We start from the raw sequence: 13,762 nt of genomic DNA, 5'->3' as shown, positions 1-13,762 counted from the left end.
ACCTGAATTTAACACTTGCTCACGTGACTCAGAACCACTTCCTTAAACTCTGGGATCCTGGTTTTCTCTTCTGCTAAAGTGAAAATGCTAAAGCTTATAACCTGATAAAAGGCAGTGTGGACAGCAGAATAATGGGCCCCCCAAAGAGATTTACATCCTGACCCCTGGAACATATGAGTCTGTGACCTCGTGTGGCAAAAGGGACGTCACAGGTTATGATTCAGCTGAGAATCTGGAGGTGGAGAGATCATTCTGGACTGTCTGGATGGGTCTAATATCATAACACGGGTCCTTATGAGAAGAGGGCAGGAGAGCAGATGACAGTGATGTGACCTGACACAGACTGCTGGCTTTGAAGGAGCAGGGGCACGAGCCAAGGATCGTAGGTGCCTCCAGAAGCTGGAAAATGCCAAAAACAAACAAACAAACAAACAAAAAAACCCCAAAAACCCCAAATGGGTTCTCTTCCCCTGGAGGCTCCAGAAGGAAGACAGATATGTTAGCAAACTTGACTTTAGCCCATCTTGGACTCCCGACCTTCAGAACAGTACGAAAATCAATCTGTGTTTCAATCTGTGCTGTTCTAAACCACTACCAAGTTCATGGTCACTTATTACAGTGGCAATGAAATATGAACGAAGGCACTAAAGGATAACTGGACCAAAGGCAGCTTAATTATCAGAAGAAAGTAGATGCAGAGTAACTTGATTGTATCAAGTGAAATACGGCCTGGACTTGGTTGACATTCGCACTTTGAGAAAACTACATTTTATTTATGGTTTTTTATTGTCATTTTAACACATATTCCTCTATCTTGAAACAAGAAATTATAAAGTCCCATGAAGATACTTTTTGAAGAGTGAGCAAAAGAGGGGAGGAAAAAAAAAAAAAAAAAGCAAGAGGGGATGAAGAGAATTACTTGAAATTAAAAGAAAGTGAAAACTTCCAGTGGTACCAAATGACAGCCTTTCCAAACACAGTCATTTTATCCAGCCCCACTTTCTCCCCATCTCCTTCCTGCCCAGACATCAGAACAGCGTGAGCTGTGTGCTCCTGAGGTCTCTGAGCTGCACTCACACTCAGCCAGCTCTCTGGTTTCAGAGCCTGTTCTCCTGCCAAAACCGTGGCACAGTGTCTAAGAACCAAGAGACATTTAGCTATTTCCTTCCACAATATGTCTCTTGAAGGGGGCATAGGAAAAAAGTACACACACACATACACACATACATATATGAAAGAAGGTCAAAAATATACCTGCAAAGATTAGAAATAAAACCCAGACCATCAGGGAGTGCCAACTGGTTACACAGTCAGAAAGTTAAGCAAAAACTTACGGCATGCGGTCACTTGGCCTCAGCATTTTCTGCCGGGCAGTGATGAAAGTTTGGAAGCTCAGAGCTATGACACTGTCATCAATCAGACCCCCACGCCTGTCCCAACAGCCACAGTAAATGTCTCTTTCCTGCCAATCCAACCCAAGAGCGTGAAGGATGTTGAATCTCTAGCCCGCTACTCCAACTGTTTACTGAGACTCTAAGCAACCAGTTCTCTCCTCTGGGATTCCCGGACAGGCGGGTGGTCAGAAATGATGCCATGGCTCTAGAAGTCTTAACATATTTTCAGAAAACAAAAAACAAGAAACAAAAACAAAAAGAAAGGAATGAAGCTGTCCTGGGAGCCAGACACTCCTGTGTTCTCAGTTAACCCCTCCGCTATCACGTGACGGCCGTTCCAGGTGAAGGGGCTCAGGTGGACAGGTTCGGGAACTCACCTGAATGGCAGCGCTGAAGAGCCAGGGCCCCTCAATGCACCATCCTGCCCCAGCTCCGGGGAATCGCCACTAAGCAAACACCAGGCACACGCTCCACTACCCCGGACGGATGGCTCGTAAGTACCCCGAGTCTCGTGCTGCTCATCTGTCTCCGCGCAGCAGCATGTCTGTCACGGAAAGTGCTGAAGGATACAGTCCCTTCACTTGCTTTACACGAAAATGCACTTCCTGGCGATAACAGCAAGCAGAGCGTCACGCTGCAACGGAGAACTCCGAGCGTCCCCGGCTGCAGCCGAGTTTACAGCCCTACGTCTCTGTTTACTGGGTGCAGATTTCTAAAACGGTCCTCAGCTTCAAAGAGTCACAGGACTCAGGAAAGAGCAGCAACTGACACACTGCACGCTGCGGTCGTTTTTCAGCTGAATTACTGCAGCACAGATATAAATACAGCAGCGCTCCTCTGTGTGGTAACAGCACATGAGCTAAACCCTCTCAACTGGGAATATGTGATTATTTATTGAAAAAAGAAGCAAGAAAAAACCCCAAACTCTTCAATACTATTAGAGGTTTCCATCCATTCTCTTTAGATTAAATGTTCTAAATAGCTTTTCCTTTTCAGGATGAATACGTAATCTGAACACTCAATAAATATTTTTGGATGATCTAAAGAATTCCACCCCTAAGTGTGTTTAGCATAGCATTATTTAAAACTGCAATGAAAGAAAAATCTGGAAACCCTACAACGGCCCAGTGCAGAAACACGGCTAAATAAAGTCAGGGGCTTCCACTAGGTGCTGTGTTGCGGAAAGCCCTTAGGACAACCAGGAAGACAGGGTACCAGCGGAAGACAAACATTCACGTTAATCGTGTTAAGTAAGGAAAGCAAGCCGTGAACTTTCATTTACACAAAATGTATGCCTGGACCAAGAACAGATAACGTCGGCCCTTCACATCCCCAGGCTCTGCATCTGATGTGGGCCCGTAAACACGGAGGCCCACTGTGCGCTGCCATTCTACATCAGGGACTTGAGCATTCTCGGGTTTCGGTACCCACGAGGGTCTAGGGAACTGATCCCCCACAGATACTGAGGGGGATCAGTTCCCTAGACCCTCGTGGGTACCAATAATGAGAAGGAGGAGGACAGTAATGAGGGTGAAGGATTAACAAAACTGAACCATCAGGGATGAGGGTTGCTCTGCAGGATGTCCCAGTTCCTCTCTGCGGGGCCGGTGGCAGGAGAGGGCCCTGGGCGCTCGGGCACCTACCTTGCTGGATGAGCGCGTCGGCCGCCAGCTCCCCGGTGCCCACGTTGGTGTACTCCTCACTGGGGTGCTTCCGGTTGTAGTGCCGCTTCAGGGAGCCTGAGATGTTGCAGGAGTAGTGGCAGTGGGCGCAGCGGAAGGGCTGTAGGGACAAGGAGGAGGGTCAGGGAGGGCCAGCCCTGATGCGATCAAGCCCCAGAGAAAGGAAGGGGCCCGCCCCCCGGTGTCCTCCTCCACGACTCTGCCCCCTGTGAGTGTCTGGTCCCTGGAACGCCCGTGAGAAGCAGGCCGTTCCCTTGGGATATGTTCCAGGAAAACAAGCCAACCTGGGGAGGCTGAGTCCTGCCTCTGCAGGGACCACCCATGTGACCGGGCAAGGTGTCTCCAGAGCAGGAGAGGGCTCTGCTAAATGAAGCTGCTTTCAGTTCTTTTCTTTTTTGGTCCACCCTAGAATTTACAGTTCTTGTTCAAGAAGAAAATAACAAAAAGGCAACACAACTCTTCTTTTCTTTTTTTAAATGAATGTCATTCAAGCAAGTCCCCCTCACCATTAATTCCCTGATGTATTTGCTTCCTTAACTAAACGGTTTCCTCCACAGTCTTCACCTGCACCTGCACACCCCCATCGCCGCCCACCGTCAGAGACACCTGCCTGATGAAGCTGTGTCCGACCCCCGCCCGGGCTAGACAGGCGCTTTCAGGATAAGGGCACCAACGTCTGCAGCCTTGTCTGCCACCTTGTCACTGCTTCGGGGGATGCCCAAAGAGCGGTGAGGGGAAGGGGGCCTCCCCGGGCCTCCTGGGGAGCCTAGTGAGACCTGTCCATCGGCCAGGTGATGGATGGACACCTGGGTCGCCATCATACCTGTGCCCCCACTCCTGGGCAGGTCAATAGCAAAGTGTCCCTCTGAGCTGCGTGCTACACAGCTGGAGGGCACAGTGCTACAGAAATCCCCATCCTGAATTCGGGTAACACAAGCGAGATCGAAGAGCATGGAGCCGCCTACAAGGCAGCAGCCTTCAGAATGGCACAGGGCGTTCAGACGGGGCAAGTTCAGCCGAGGACAATGAACCTCAGACAAGCGGGGAAACTCCTAAGCACTGAACTTCTCGATACAAAGTGGGTAAAACCTCTACCTCGGAAGGCTGCTGTGAGCATTCAGTGCTGTAACATAAACTGATATCTAAAATACCATAGAAAGCATTCACTGTCTTTATCAGCAGCTCTACACAACTCTTCCATGTCTGTGGGAGCTAAGGCACCACTGTGTCTAGTAAGACCTCAGAGCCACCTGGCCTCCTCAGCTGTCCAGCCCATCAATCTTCCTCCACTATCACCCAGAAGAGCCGGGCCAGACAGAGCATCTCTGAAGGTGAACGCACCACCTGGGGGACTTCCTCTCTCCTGTGACACCTTAATCAGCCTCTCTTTCAATGGTTTCTCCAAGTCTGCAGATGTGTCGAAGTCTCCCCATTGCAGAGTGCAGCAGGGAATGGAGTGAGGGAAGAAAATGAAGAGAAAAGCCATCTACTTGGTCCTTGTCCAAGTCACTACACTCTTGGCTCATAGCCCCTGCCCACCCCACCCTCTCACTGCCCCCTCAACGTCACCCCCTTCCTTAGGCCTCCTGGGTCTCCCAGGTGAACCCCTCCTGCAGGCGCAGCCAGCACCTCTTCGCAGACCTCACCCCCACTCTTCTCCGCCCCCTTTAGCTGGCGCCACCTCCCTTGTGACATCTGCAACATGGTGACATTGCTGTGAACTTCCTTGGTTTCTTGACTCCACCTATTTGCCAGGCCCGGTGTGAAAGGCCAGCTTTCTCCAAGGTCCTGCCCTTGGGCCTCTTTTGTTCTTCCGCGTGGTCCCAACGATCATTTTTCATGTTGATACATACACAGGCCGTTGGGATGGCTCCCAAACCACAGACAGGAATTTTCCACCATCTTCCAGGTGTCTCTACAAGGATGCTCTGTAAGTACCTCAAAATACACACAATTTCAGGCTCACCCTCTTTCTGCAGAATCAGCCAGTCACTCGCAGACAGGAGCCTGAGCATCGCCCTAGACTTCTCCTTTCTCACTGCTCAGCCGGTGACTGGGCTGCCCCAGCATTCCCGGACATGTGTCCAGAGCTCACCCCTGCTCCTCTCCGCCTGTGACTCCAGCGCACAGAAAGTGCTGACCTGGCCCGTGACGGAAGTGCTGTTACTCCCAGGGGGGCAGGTCTCAGGGATCTGGGAGCTAATTGGCGAGCCAACCTGCTCTGAACCCTTCCCCAGGGACGCCCTCTCCGTCGTGGCCACACTGCGGTCACCAGATGCCCCGGGCTATACTGCATGTGCCACTTTCGGTCCTGTGTGTGACAGAACCCCGCGGTTTGGCCTGAGAGGGTTTGTTAAATAAAAGGACCCAAAACAAAGGCAAAAATTACCCAGGCTTCTCACCAATCTACTGAGAGAGAACAAGAGGTCTAAAATGCCAATATATGAGTATCTGCAAAGTTAAAATAAAAATTAAAACATTTTTAAGTGCTTTCCTCCCTAAAGAAGCACATACTATGACACTATCTTTGGACCGTTAGTGCTGGCACAGAAATCAAAAAGAACCAAAACTGCTCCACTGCCAGGGCGGGGAGGTCGGCGGGCACAGACGCAGCAACGGGCAATTAAAATGAGAAATGGTCCTACAGACCTAACCTCGGGCTCGAGAGCCAATTTCATCCTTGTAGCAAAGCAGATAAATTGCCTCATGAGAGTTTCAATACTTTTTATTCCCCTCACCTGCTCCTTGGTAGAATTGCTAATGAGAAGAAAAATTGCCAAAATCTAAGTGGAGAGGCCAAAAAATGTACAGGGGAGCCCAAGTGAGAAATCAGTTTCCAAGCTACTGATGTCTGTGAAAACCTTCCACTCTTAAAGTTGGAAGGGATGCTTTCAAAGACTGACTTGGACTGACCTTCCCTCCCTGACAAGCCGGTCTTCTGCGCCTCCGAAAGCCTGTGGTCTCAGCCTCCGTCAGATGCAGGGAGGTCAAAGCTCCAGCCCTTGCACTGCCGAACAGCTCCGGGGGTTTAGGAAGATAAATTCCCTTGTACTCGGCATCACCTTTTACATGAAATCAGTCACCTAACTTCTACTTGGGACTCTCTCTCCTAAAACGGTGTCGCTGAGCCGCATCTGGGCCCTTTGAGTGAAACAAGTTTGAATTTGTGAGACGGCGCTGAGTTGCAGCAGGGAGTTCTGCCGGGGCTGTCGCCGCAGGGCGGGAGACGGAGGCAGAGGAGAGCGTGGGTGACGTCCCTACACCCACTGCCAGACGCACACCTTGGGATGCCGTTTACGGAGCACGTATCACTGACCTCCCGCTGTGAGTCAGACATCGTCCCCTCACCCCGGGGGGCACAGCGACGACCGAGAGAGTCGTGACCCCTGAGTCGCGACTCCGGTGTCAAGTGCAAAGATGAAGCGCGGACTAGGCCGCACGAGGGCTTCCTGAGGCGGATCCTTGCAGACAGCAGATGGCGCTGCATCTCAAAGGGAAGCTGTCTGCCGAGAGCTTTCAGGCCAGAGTCCGGCCAACAGTTACGAGGAAAATACAGGCAGGCTATAGTCCTGGATGCATGCGAAACAAGACACCAAAAAAGAAACTGGATCAGAAACAGGGCGGGGACCCGTTGTTATGCCGACAACTGGGTGTTGCACTGTATTGGTTAAGTGATGGGATGTAGCATAACTGTTACTATTCTCGCTCACGTTTACTGATGGCTCCCATACAGCAGGCAGCTCTAAGTTGTAGGTGGATTAATCTTGGCCCCCTTGTCCTTTTTTCCCCTCACTGCTTTGCTTGGACAAGCCTACAGCTAGATGTTTAGCTATCAAAACTCAGGCAAAACCTTTAAGCAAAATGCTGACTGAGTGTAAACCTTGTAGCCGGAACACTCCCCAAGTTCAGTGGCAATGACTGAACCGTGGAGCAGAGTGTAAGAGGTCAAGTGGAGGGCTGCTGGTGGTGGTGTGTGTGCTGCTTTTCAGCTCTTCATTTCCAGGAAAGTGAAGAGTCTGAGATTAGACGTTTTTCATCTTTCCTTCAAGCACGTGTATGTGTGTGAGGAGGGGTAAGGGCCGTGGGGAGGGCAGGGGGTCTGAGGGAGGTCGTTTATGGAATTGTTTTGAACTGAAATGTCTCTGCTGAAAACCTGTTACATCATCTTCAGCTCCCTTGTATTTTAGATTTTTAAAGCACTTTGGGGGAAAAAAAAAGAGGAATTGGATTGTCTTATGTTAAATTAAAATCCTGTCTGTCTAATAATGTGCAGTATATCTCTGGAAATACTGCATTTTGACAACATAAGCGATTACAAAAAAAATCAATAATTGGAGAACACTGAAGAGTCTTCTAAGCTCTTGCATGAAAAGCAATTAGTATAGATTGATTTACTGTTATTTATTCTGATGAGGTAATTGCCTCAAATAAGCTGTTCTGAACTTGTGGTACCCCATGGTTTTAAAACATTTATTCCTTTAAATTGTTTAATTTGTCTCCGGCCGTGTTTTACAACAGACGTGGCTTTGTGCTTGGTGCATGACACGGAGATCCGGCTTTTTGCTCCCTGGATCTGTGGCCCCAGGCTTGGTTTGGTCCCTGTGGTGGCCCACCCAGGAGGAAGTCCCAGCCCCACGCTGTCAGGCTTCTCATCCTGAGACAGGGTCAAAAAATCATGAGACTCTTCTCTCCTGCACAGAAGGTGCTGGGTGGCTTTGACTGAAGGCCCAGGTGGCAGAGCACGGTACGCAGTGCGGAATCGGCTGGGGTGTGCGTGGCTGGTGATACAAGGAGAAAGGGTGATACTCTCGTTCACACAGACAGCATCGCTTTGAAATCTTGGGTACAAATCTCTTTAAAAGCTGAGCTCAGGCACATGAGTCAGGGGAGGTCCACCTGCCCCCACCCCCTTGGGATGCAGGCCCTCTCCTTTCTGGTGTCTCTTCTGCCCCTGTGTCCCCGTTTTTCCTTGTCTGTCCTCTGTGACTGTGTGTGCACCCGTAGGCTCTGTGTGTGTGTGTGTGTGTGTCACTTTGGGGGTTAGTTTACCAGGCCCCTCCTTGGCTCTCCACGTGCAGAGTTCATATCTACCTCTGAGCTCAGGCTGGGAGGAGGCGGGGGCCAGTGTTCCAGACGCAAATGCTCTTTGGGAGTTTCCTTTATCAGCATCACCATGTGTCTTATACTTTATAATCTCCATCCTTTTTCTTATGAATATGCAAATGTTTCTTTTTGAATGGCTCACTTCCTGGTCCAGGGCTGCAGACGGGGTCTTCAGCGATTGACGTGACCAGTGTGTGTTTCTCCTGCTACAGGGGGAAGGGCCTGCACATGGCTCTGGTGAAATGACTCCCAGAGCAGGCTGCAGGGATGCTATCTGTAAATCTATGGAACATTTCAGTCTCCCAGGCCATGGCGTCATCCAGAACATTCCTAAAGGGTCACCAGCCTTGCTGGATGACCCTGTGTAGGTAATGGGACTTGGTTGTTCAGAGATCCGATGTGATGGAATTTCTTTGAGTGGAAAAAAAGTTTCTCAGGGGCGCATTTACTGCTGAGTAGGGAGATGAAGCCAGTGGCCAATCAGTTGGGGGTCTTGTTTTGCATAATTTGTTTGGTGAGCCTCTGGTACCCAGTACTGTCAGCTGCAGTGGTCCACCCAACAGCAGTGTAAGGTACATAGCTCAGAGGTCATGGTCTACCTGGCGGAGACGAGTCAGATCCTGCTGGGGGATGGAGGGTGGCATCAGGCAGTTTTCCAGAATGTGTTCCTTAGTTCCAGGGGAGGTCAGCTGGCCTTGTGTGGAGGGACGTAGCATGCAGAGATTCTCAAACACACCTGGCCACAGAATCCCTATCTCCCTTTTTTTAATCCCCAGTGTTCCTCCTAGCACTTAGATTTTTGCAAAACAAATTGAGAACTGCTTGTTATCAGAGAATCAAAAAGTGGAAAAAAAATAGTATAATGAGCCCCACGTGTCTGTGCCCCTCCAAGGGCTCCTAATCACCCCCAGAGTCAGAGCCCGTGTCCTCCAGACTCTGAGACTTTCTGTGAGTCTAACATTATTTCAATATATGTTTTAATTAAATAAAGCCACATTTTATTATTAACATGCGAGGAGACTGGCACTGAACCCACCAGCCCCGTGATGGAGAACATTTCCAGCAGCAGAGCCATGGGCTCCTTTGAGGCTGATGGAGAAAACTCCACGGGCAAGTCCTGCGTGTTGATCACCGTGCCTAACAGAGCGGCATGGGGCTGGTTTATGTGTAAGAAAGGAAAGAGCTGAACAGCTGGGCTCAGGGAACAAGCCCGCTTCTGCTGAGCGACCCCCGGCCCAGCTCCTCTTGTCTGAGCATCTTCTCTGGCACTTCTTCAAGGTCGACTGTGTCAGCTCCACCCCAGGGAACACACTTGATTTACAGCTGCTCAGAGTGCACATTAACACCTTCAACACTTGTGACTCCTCGGTGGCTTGATGGGCCTCACCCAGTGTTTTACAGACCTGAGGTTTCAGGACGACATGGAAATGCTTTTGGTGTGAAGACGTCCACTGTAGGGTTATTTGCAACAGCAAGAACTGGGAACAACCAAACTGTCCAGTCATGGGGGGGACAGTTCATTAAACTATGATGTTCATCCTTAAGCAACCATGAAAAGCAGTTAATAAATGTAGTTTCATGAAATGGGAAAAGGCCCATGAAATGATGATAAATAAAAAAGGCAATATTTATAATGCCTAAAGTACGTAAGTGCCCCTGCCCGGCCTTTGACCGCAAGGTTACTCTAACTCAGAAGTGCAGTATTCTTAGAAGAACATCTGGCCACTCATCTAAGCCCCATTCTCCAAGAGAGCTTTATCACTGATAAAGCTGAAATTTTAATCTCCATCCAAAAAAAAAAGCTCATTTACAGTGTGACCTCAATCATGTCTAAAAATATATCCAAAAATTCTCCAAGGAAAAAGACCAAAAAGCATTTTCAAATCTTACTCAGTGAACACATTTTAATTTCATTTTTAAAATAATATATAAATAACACCATGTAATTTTAAAAGGCAATACAGGAGTTTGCCCTTATTACCATGTTGTCTGACACAAATTATATATTAAAATTACATATCTAGATCTAGAAAGACAAATTGGTTTCCTCTAGCAAGCCAATTGCAAAAGATTAGTAGTGTCTGCTGCCCAAAGATCTTGAGGCCTCATCTCGAATCAATAAAACGGTGAGGCTAGATTTCCTGACAATGTTCGCGTGGAAAGGGAGTACAGGAGATGCGCTCTGTGATATGGATGAACATCTTCTACCGCAGCGCAGATGTGAGAGGAAGGAAAAAGAGTGGGGGGATGCAGAGGGTGGGAAACTGCCGTCCTCAGAGATGCCCACGTCCCAGTCCCTGGAACCTTATGCGGCAAAAAGGAATTATGACTGCAAGAGGAATTAAGGTTGTTAATCCTCTGACTTTAAGACAAGGACATTATCCTGGGTTATCCAAAGGTGCACTGTAGTCACTAGGGTCCTCGCCAGCTGGAAGAAGAGAGTCAGGGAAGAACAGAGAGAAGGGATGCTCGCCCGGCCCTGGAGACAGAGGAAAGGGCCCTGAGCCGAGAAATGCGGGCAGCGCATAGGAGCCAGAAGAGCAAGGAAGTGGGTCTTCTCTTAGTGCCTCCAGAAAGAACACAGCCCTGCCATCACCTGGGCGCTAGCTCAGTGTGACCCGTGTTGGAACTCTTAACCACAGAACTACAACATAATAAATGTGTTGTTTTAAGCTACAAAGCTGGGAATAATTTGTTACAGCAGCAATGGGAAGCTAATGCAGGGGTGGACAGGAGGAAAGGGAGAGGGCAGTTACTGTTAGGATGGGGGCGGTCGGCAGGAATCAATTTCACATGGTCTCCTCAGCCCCAGCAGCCGAGAAACACGACTTCTGCCCACGTGTACTAGAGAAGCACCCCAGCCTGGAGGAAGGGAGGAGCCGAGGGCTGACTCAGTGGTTCTCACTCAGGCCTGAATCTCATCCCCAGCTGGGGTACCACTCAGCAGTGGGGATGCCTAAATCCACACAGAGCCCGTGGGAAACCCGCCATGACCCAGGGTTCAGCGGAGCTCGGGCTCCTGAGGCCCCGCAGTGCACAGCAACCGTAGAGGGCAGGAGAAAACCAAGAACCACACGTGAGAGGGACATCCTCCATCAACGCCCCCTGCCACCCAAACACCCTTCTGCATGCAAACCAAAGATTCCAAAAACCTTAGGAACAAGTCAGTGAGGATTTCAGGACAGAGAGACTGACTGTGCTGCTGTGTCTGGTTAGGAAGGGAAAATGATCCACCCTGAAAACGAGGAATGAACGAGAGGTCTAGCTGGAGTTCTGGAACAGCAAGGACAGAATTAACCTCCCCGGTCTATGTTTCTTGTCTCTGTGGTGACAGCTGCCCTGACTCTGCGTCCTCTGGCACTGTAATTGCACTAGTCTAAGAAAACTGAGATTCCCCCAAAGAAATGCATCTCTGAGGCATGAAATATGAAATAAAGCTCTTAATTTTAATTATGCACAAAGTGTGCAAACACGGAACACCCCGACTGAGACATTTCACACTCCCACGAGGGGACACGTGGGTCTCACCTAAGGAACTCATGTTTAGTGCAGACGTTCAGGCAGCGACAGAAGCAACAGGTGCAGCAGCCTCAGTGTCCCGGGGCCCCCTTCCTCCCACGACGGGTGACTGAGAAGATGCAGGGAGAGGCGCTCAGGCCTGGGATTCTCGCTCCCTCACTTCCTGGACCACTAAAGCACATCTGCCCGTATCCTTCCGAGCCACACGGTTTCTTAACCACAAGAGGAGATCATGTGACCTCATCCCAAGGCTGCTCTGAGCGTCAGATGAGCTTGTCAATGGGGAGGGTCCTCGTCACCTCAGAAGGGGTGACAGCACAGGCTGGCCGCTATTATAATGACAGCAGAAGCCTGTGGATAAGGGCGTCGAGGAAAGACTCATTGGGGTCACTTAACTTCCCCGAGGCAAATCCGGGCAATGATATCTACACGCAAAGATCAGAGTTGAGGGCTGTGAAGTTCCTGGCACAAGGCGGGCACACAGCAGACGTTCAATAAATGCCCCTCTGAGTGTGGTGACCCACAGTCCCTTCCACGTCCTACCGCGCTCTGGGACTTAGCGATTTTAAGGGTCAAGTTGCCAAATGCCGAGCAGAAAATTTTTTACTAAACAAAATCACTGGACCAGAGTTCTTGTTGTCGATAACTGCACCAGGAGCAGTGGCCGAGGGGATATCACATTAAACGAACATCAACTGGCACTATTACAAGGATGAGGCGAGTCGCGGTCCTGGAGTCCCTGCTGCACGTGGCGCCGCGGCGGGCGCTCCGCGGGCACCGCCCGCCAGCCAGGCATCCCCAGGCCTGCCGTGTCGCGGATTTGCCTGAGGCAGTCCCCAGCGGGCAGCGCGCACACTCGGCCTTAACACACGGACTCTTTGCTCTAAATCACTCGTTTTTCACGGCAAGAGCGTGCCTTTTCTCTGGCCTGCATCTTACACGCTGTTCCCGGACTCGGTTCCCAAAGGACTGAGAAGCGCTACACTTGCACAGGGAGAGAGCTCGCAGTCCGCCGAGCTGTGCCCCGGACTCCACGGGTACCGGCTCGGAGGGCCCGGGAGGGGAGGGAAGACCCCGAACAACAGAAGGCCTCTCCCGGCTGCCTGTTGAAAGCGGTGTGCCGCCCACGGGGAGGCCGCTCGCCCGCCGAGCCCCTTACCTTGAAGGAGGCGTGCTGCTCCATGTGCCGCAGCAGCTGTGGCTTCTGGGCTGCCGTGTAGTCACACACGGTGCATTTAAACTGCTTCCCTGCAAAGAAGGGAGAAGGAAGTGAGCTGACAGTCCCCGCGTGTGAGTGGAGTGTGAATGAGGCACAAAGCCGCACCGTGCCGTCTGGAGCCCAGGAAGCACACAGACACAGGGCAGCCGGGGGCGTCCCATGAGCAGTGACACCCGAGCCGGCTCCTAAAGAGAGAATCAGGCTGTGCCAGCTGAGAGGAAAGGCACCACGGAGAGGGGTGCACGGGGGTGAGAGCACAGGGGTACAGACCCCAGCCAGAGTGGGCAGGAAAGGGGAGCAGCTGGGTCCTCCTTCCCGGACCTAACGTGTGATGTCTGGGGACTCAAGAGCTGACCCGGGAGAGGCTGGGGGGCTGGACACCAAGGGCCCGCAGCATCTCCCTAGGAATGTACACGCTACCCCAAGAGCCAAGAGAACCTGCAGAATGCCATTCAGCAAGAGAACAGGTCTGTGTTTTGGAACTCCCAACTCTGGGAGGAGCACAAAAGGCAGATTTGAGAGGATGCTAAAACAGAAAATGACAGAGAAATGTAAAACGTTGCCCTTTTGAAAGGATTAATGTTTTAGCAATTTGTAAACATTCAGTAATGTGATTAAACAAGCCCACGCGTTAAATCAATGGAGGTAAGGGGCAGGCTACATTTAAAAGAAGAACCCTGATTAGCATGACTAAAACCTCAATTTGCAATAATACAAATGTGCAACCAAATATACTATGACCTACTTCTTACAGCAGTCATGTTCACCTGTAACTTCTGATGGCTTCCAAGCCTCCTCTGGGAACGAGGACCACAGTCCCTGCATGTGGCACCACAGAAGCACCG

At 50.5% G+C, this 13,762-nt stretch overlaps 1 protein-coding gene across 3 annotated transcripts in view; it reads right to left on the bottom strand.

Annotated features, from left to right (window-relative positions):
- The window catches only part of ZFAT (zinc finger and AT-hook domain containing), a 137,075-nt gene that overhangs the window by 26,634 nt on the left and 96,679 nt on the right, over positions 1-13,762 (bottom strand). For all 3 annotated transcript variants that reach the window (XM_031439670.2, XM_064476817.1, XM_064476818.1), the window contains exons 11-12: positions 12,858-12,946; positions 3,038-3,176 (exon numbers count right to left, since the gene is read on the bottom strand). In XM_031439670.2, coding sequence (XP_031295530.1) covers positions 3,038-3,176; positions 12,858-12,946 — 228 coding nt within the window. The remainder of the gene's footprint in view (positions 1-3,037; positions 3,177-12,857; positions 12,947-13,762) is intronic.

The sequence above is a fragment of the Camelus dromedarius genome, chromosome 20, assembly GCF_036321535.1.
Source record: "Camelus dromedarius isolate mCamDro1 chromosome 20, mCamDro1.pat, whole genome shotgun sequence".
In the NCBI taxonomy this organism is placed as follows: Eukaryota; Metazoa; Chordata; class Mammalia; order Artiodactyla; family Camelidae; genus Camelus; species Camelus dromedarius.
Note: the sequence above shows the minus strand (reverse complement) of the source record. Positions and strands in the feature narration are given on the sequence as shown.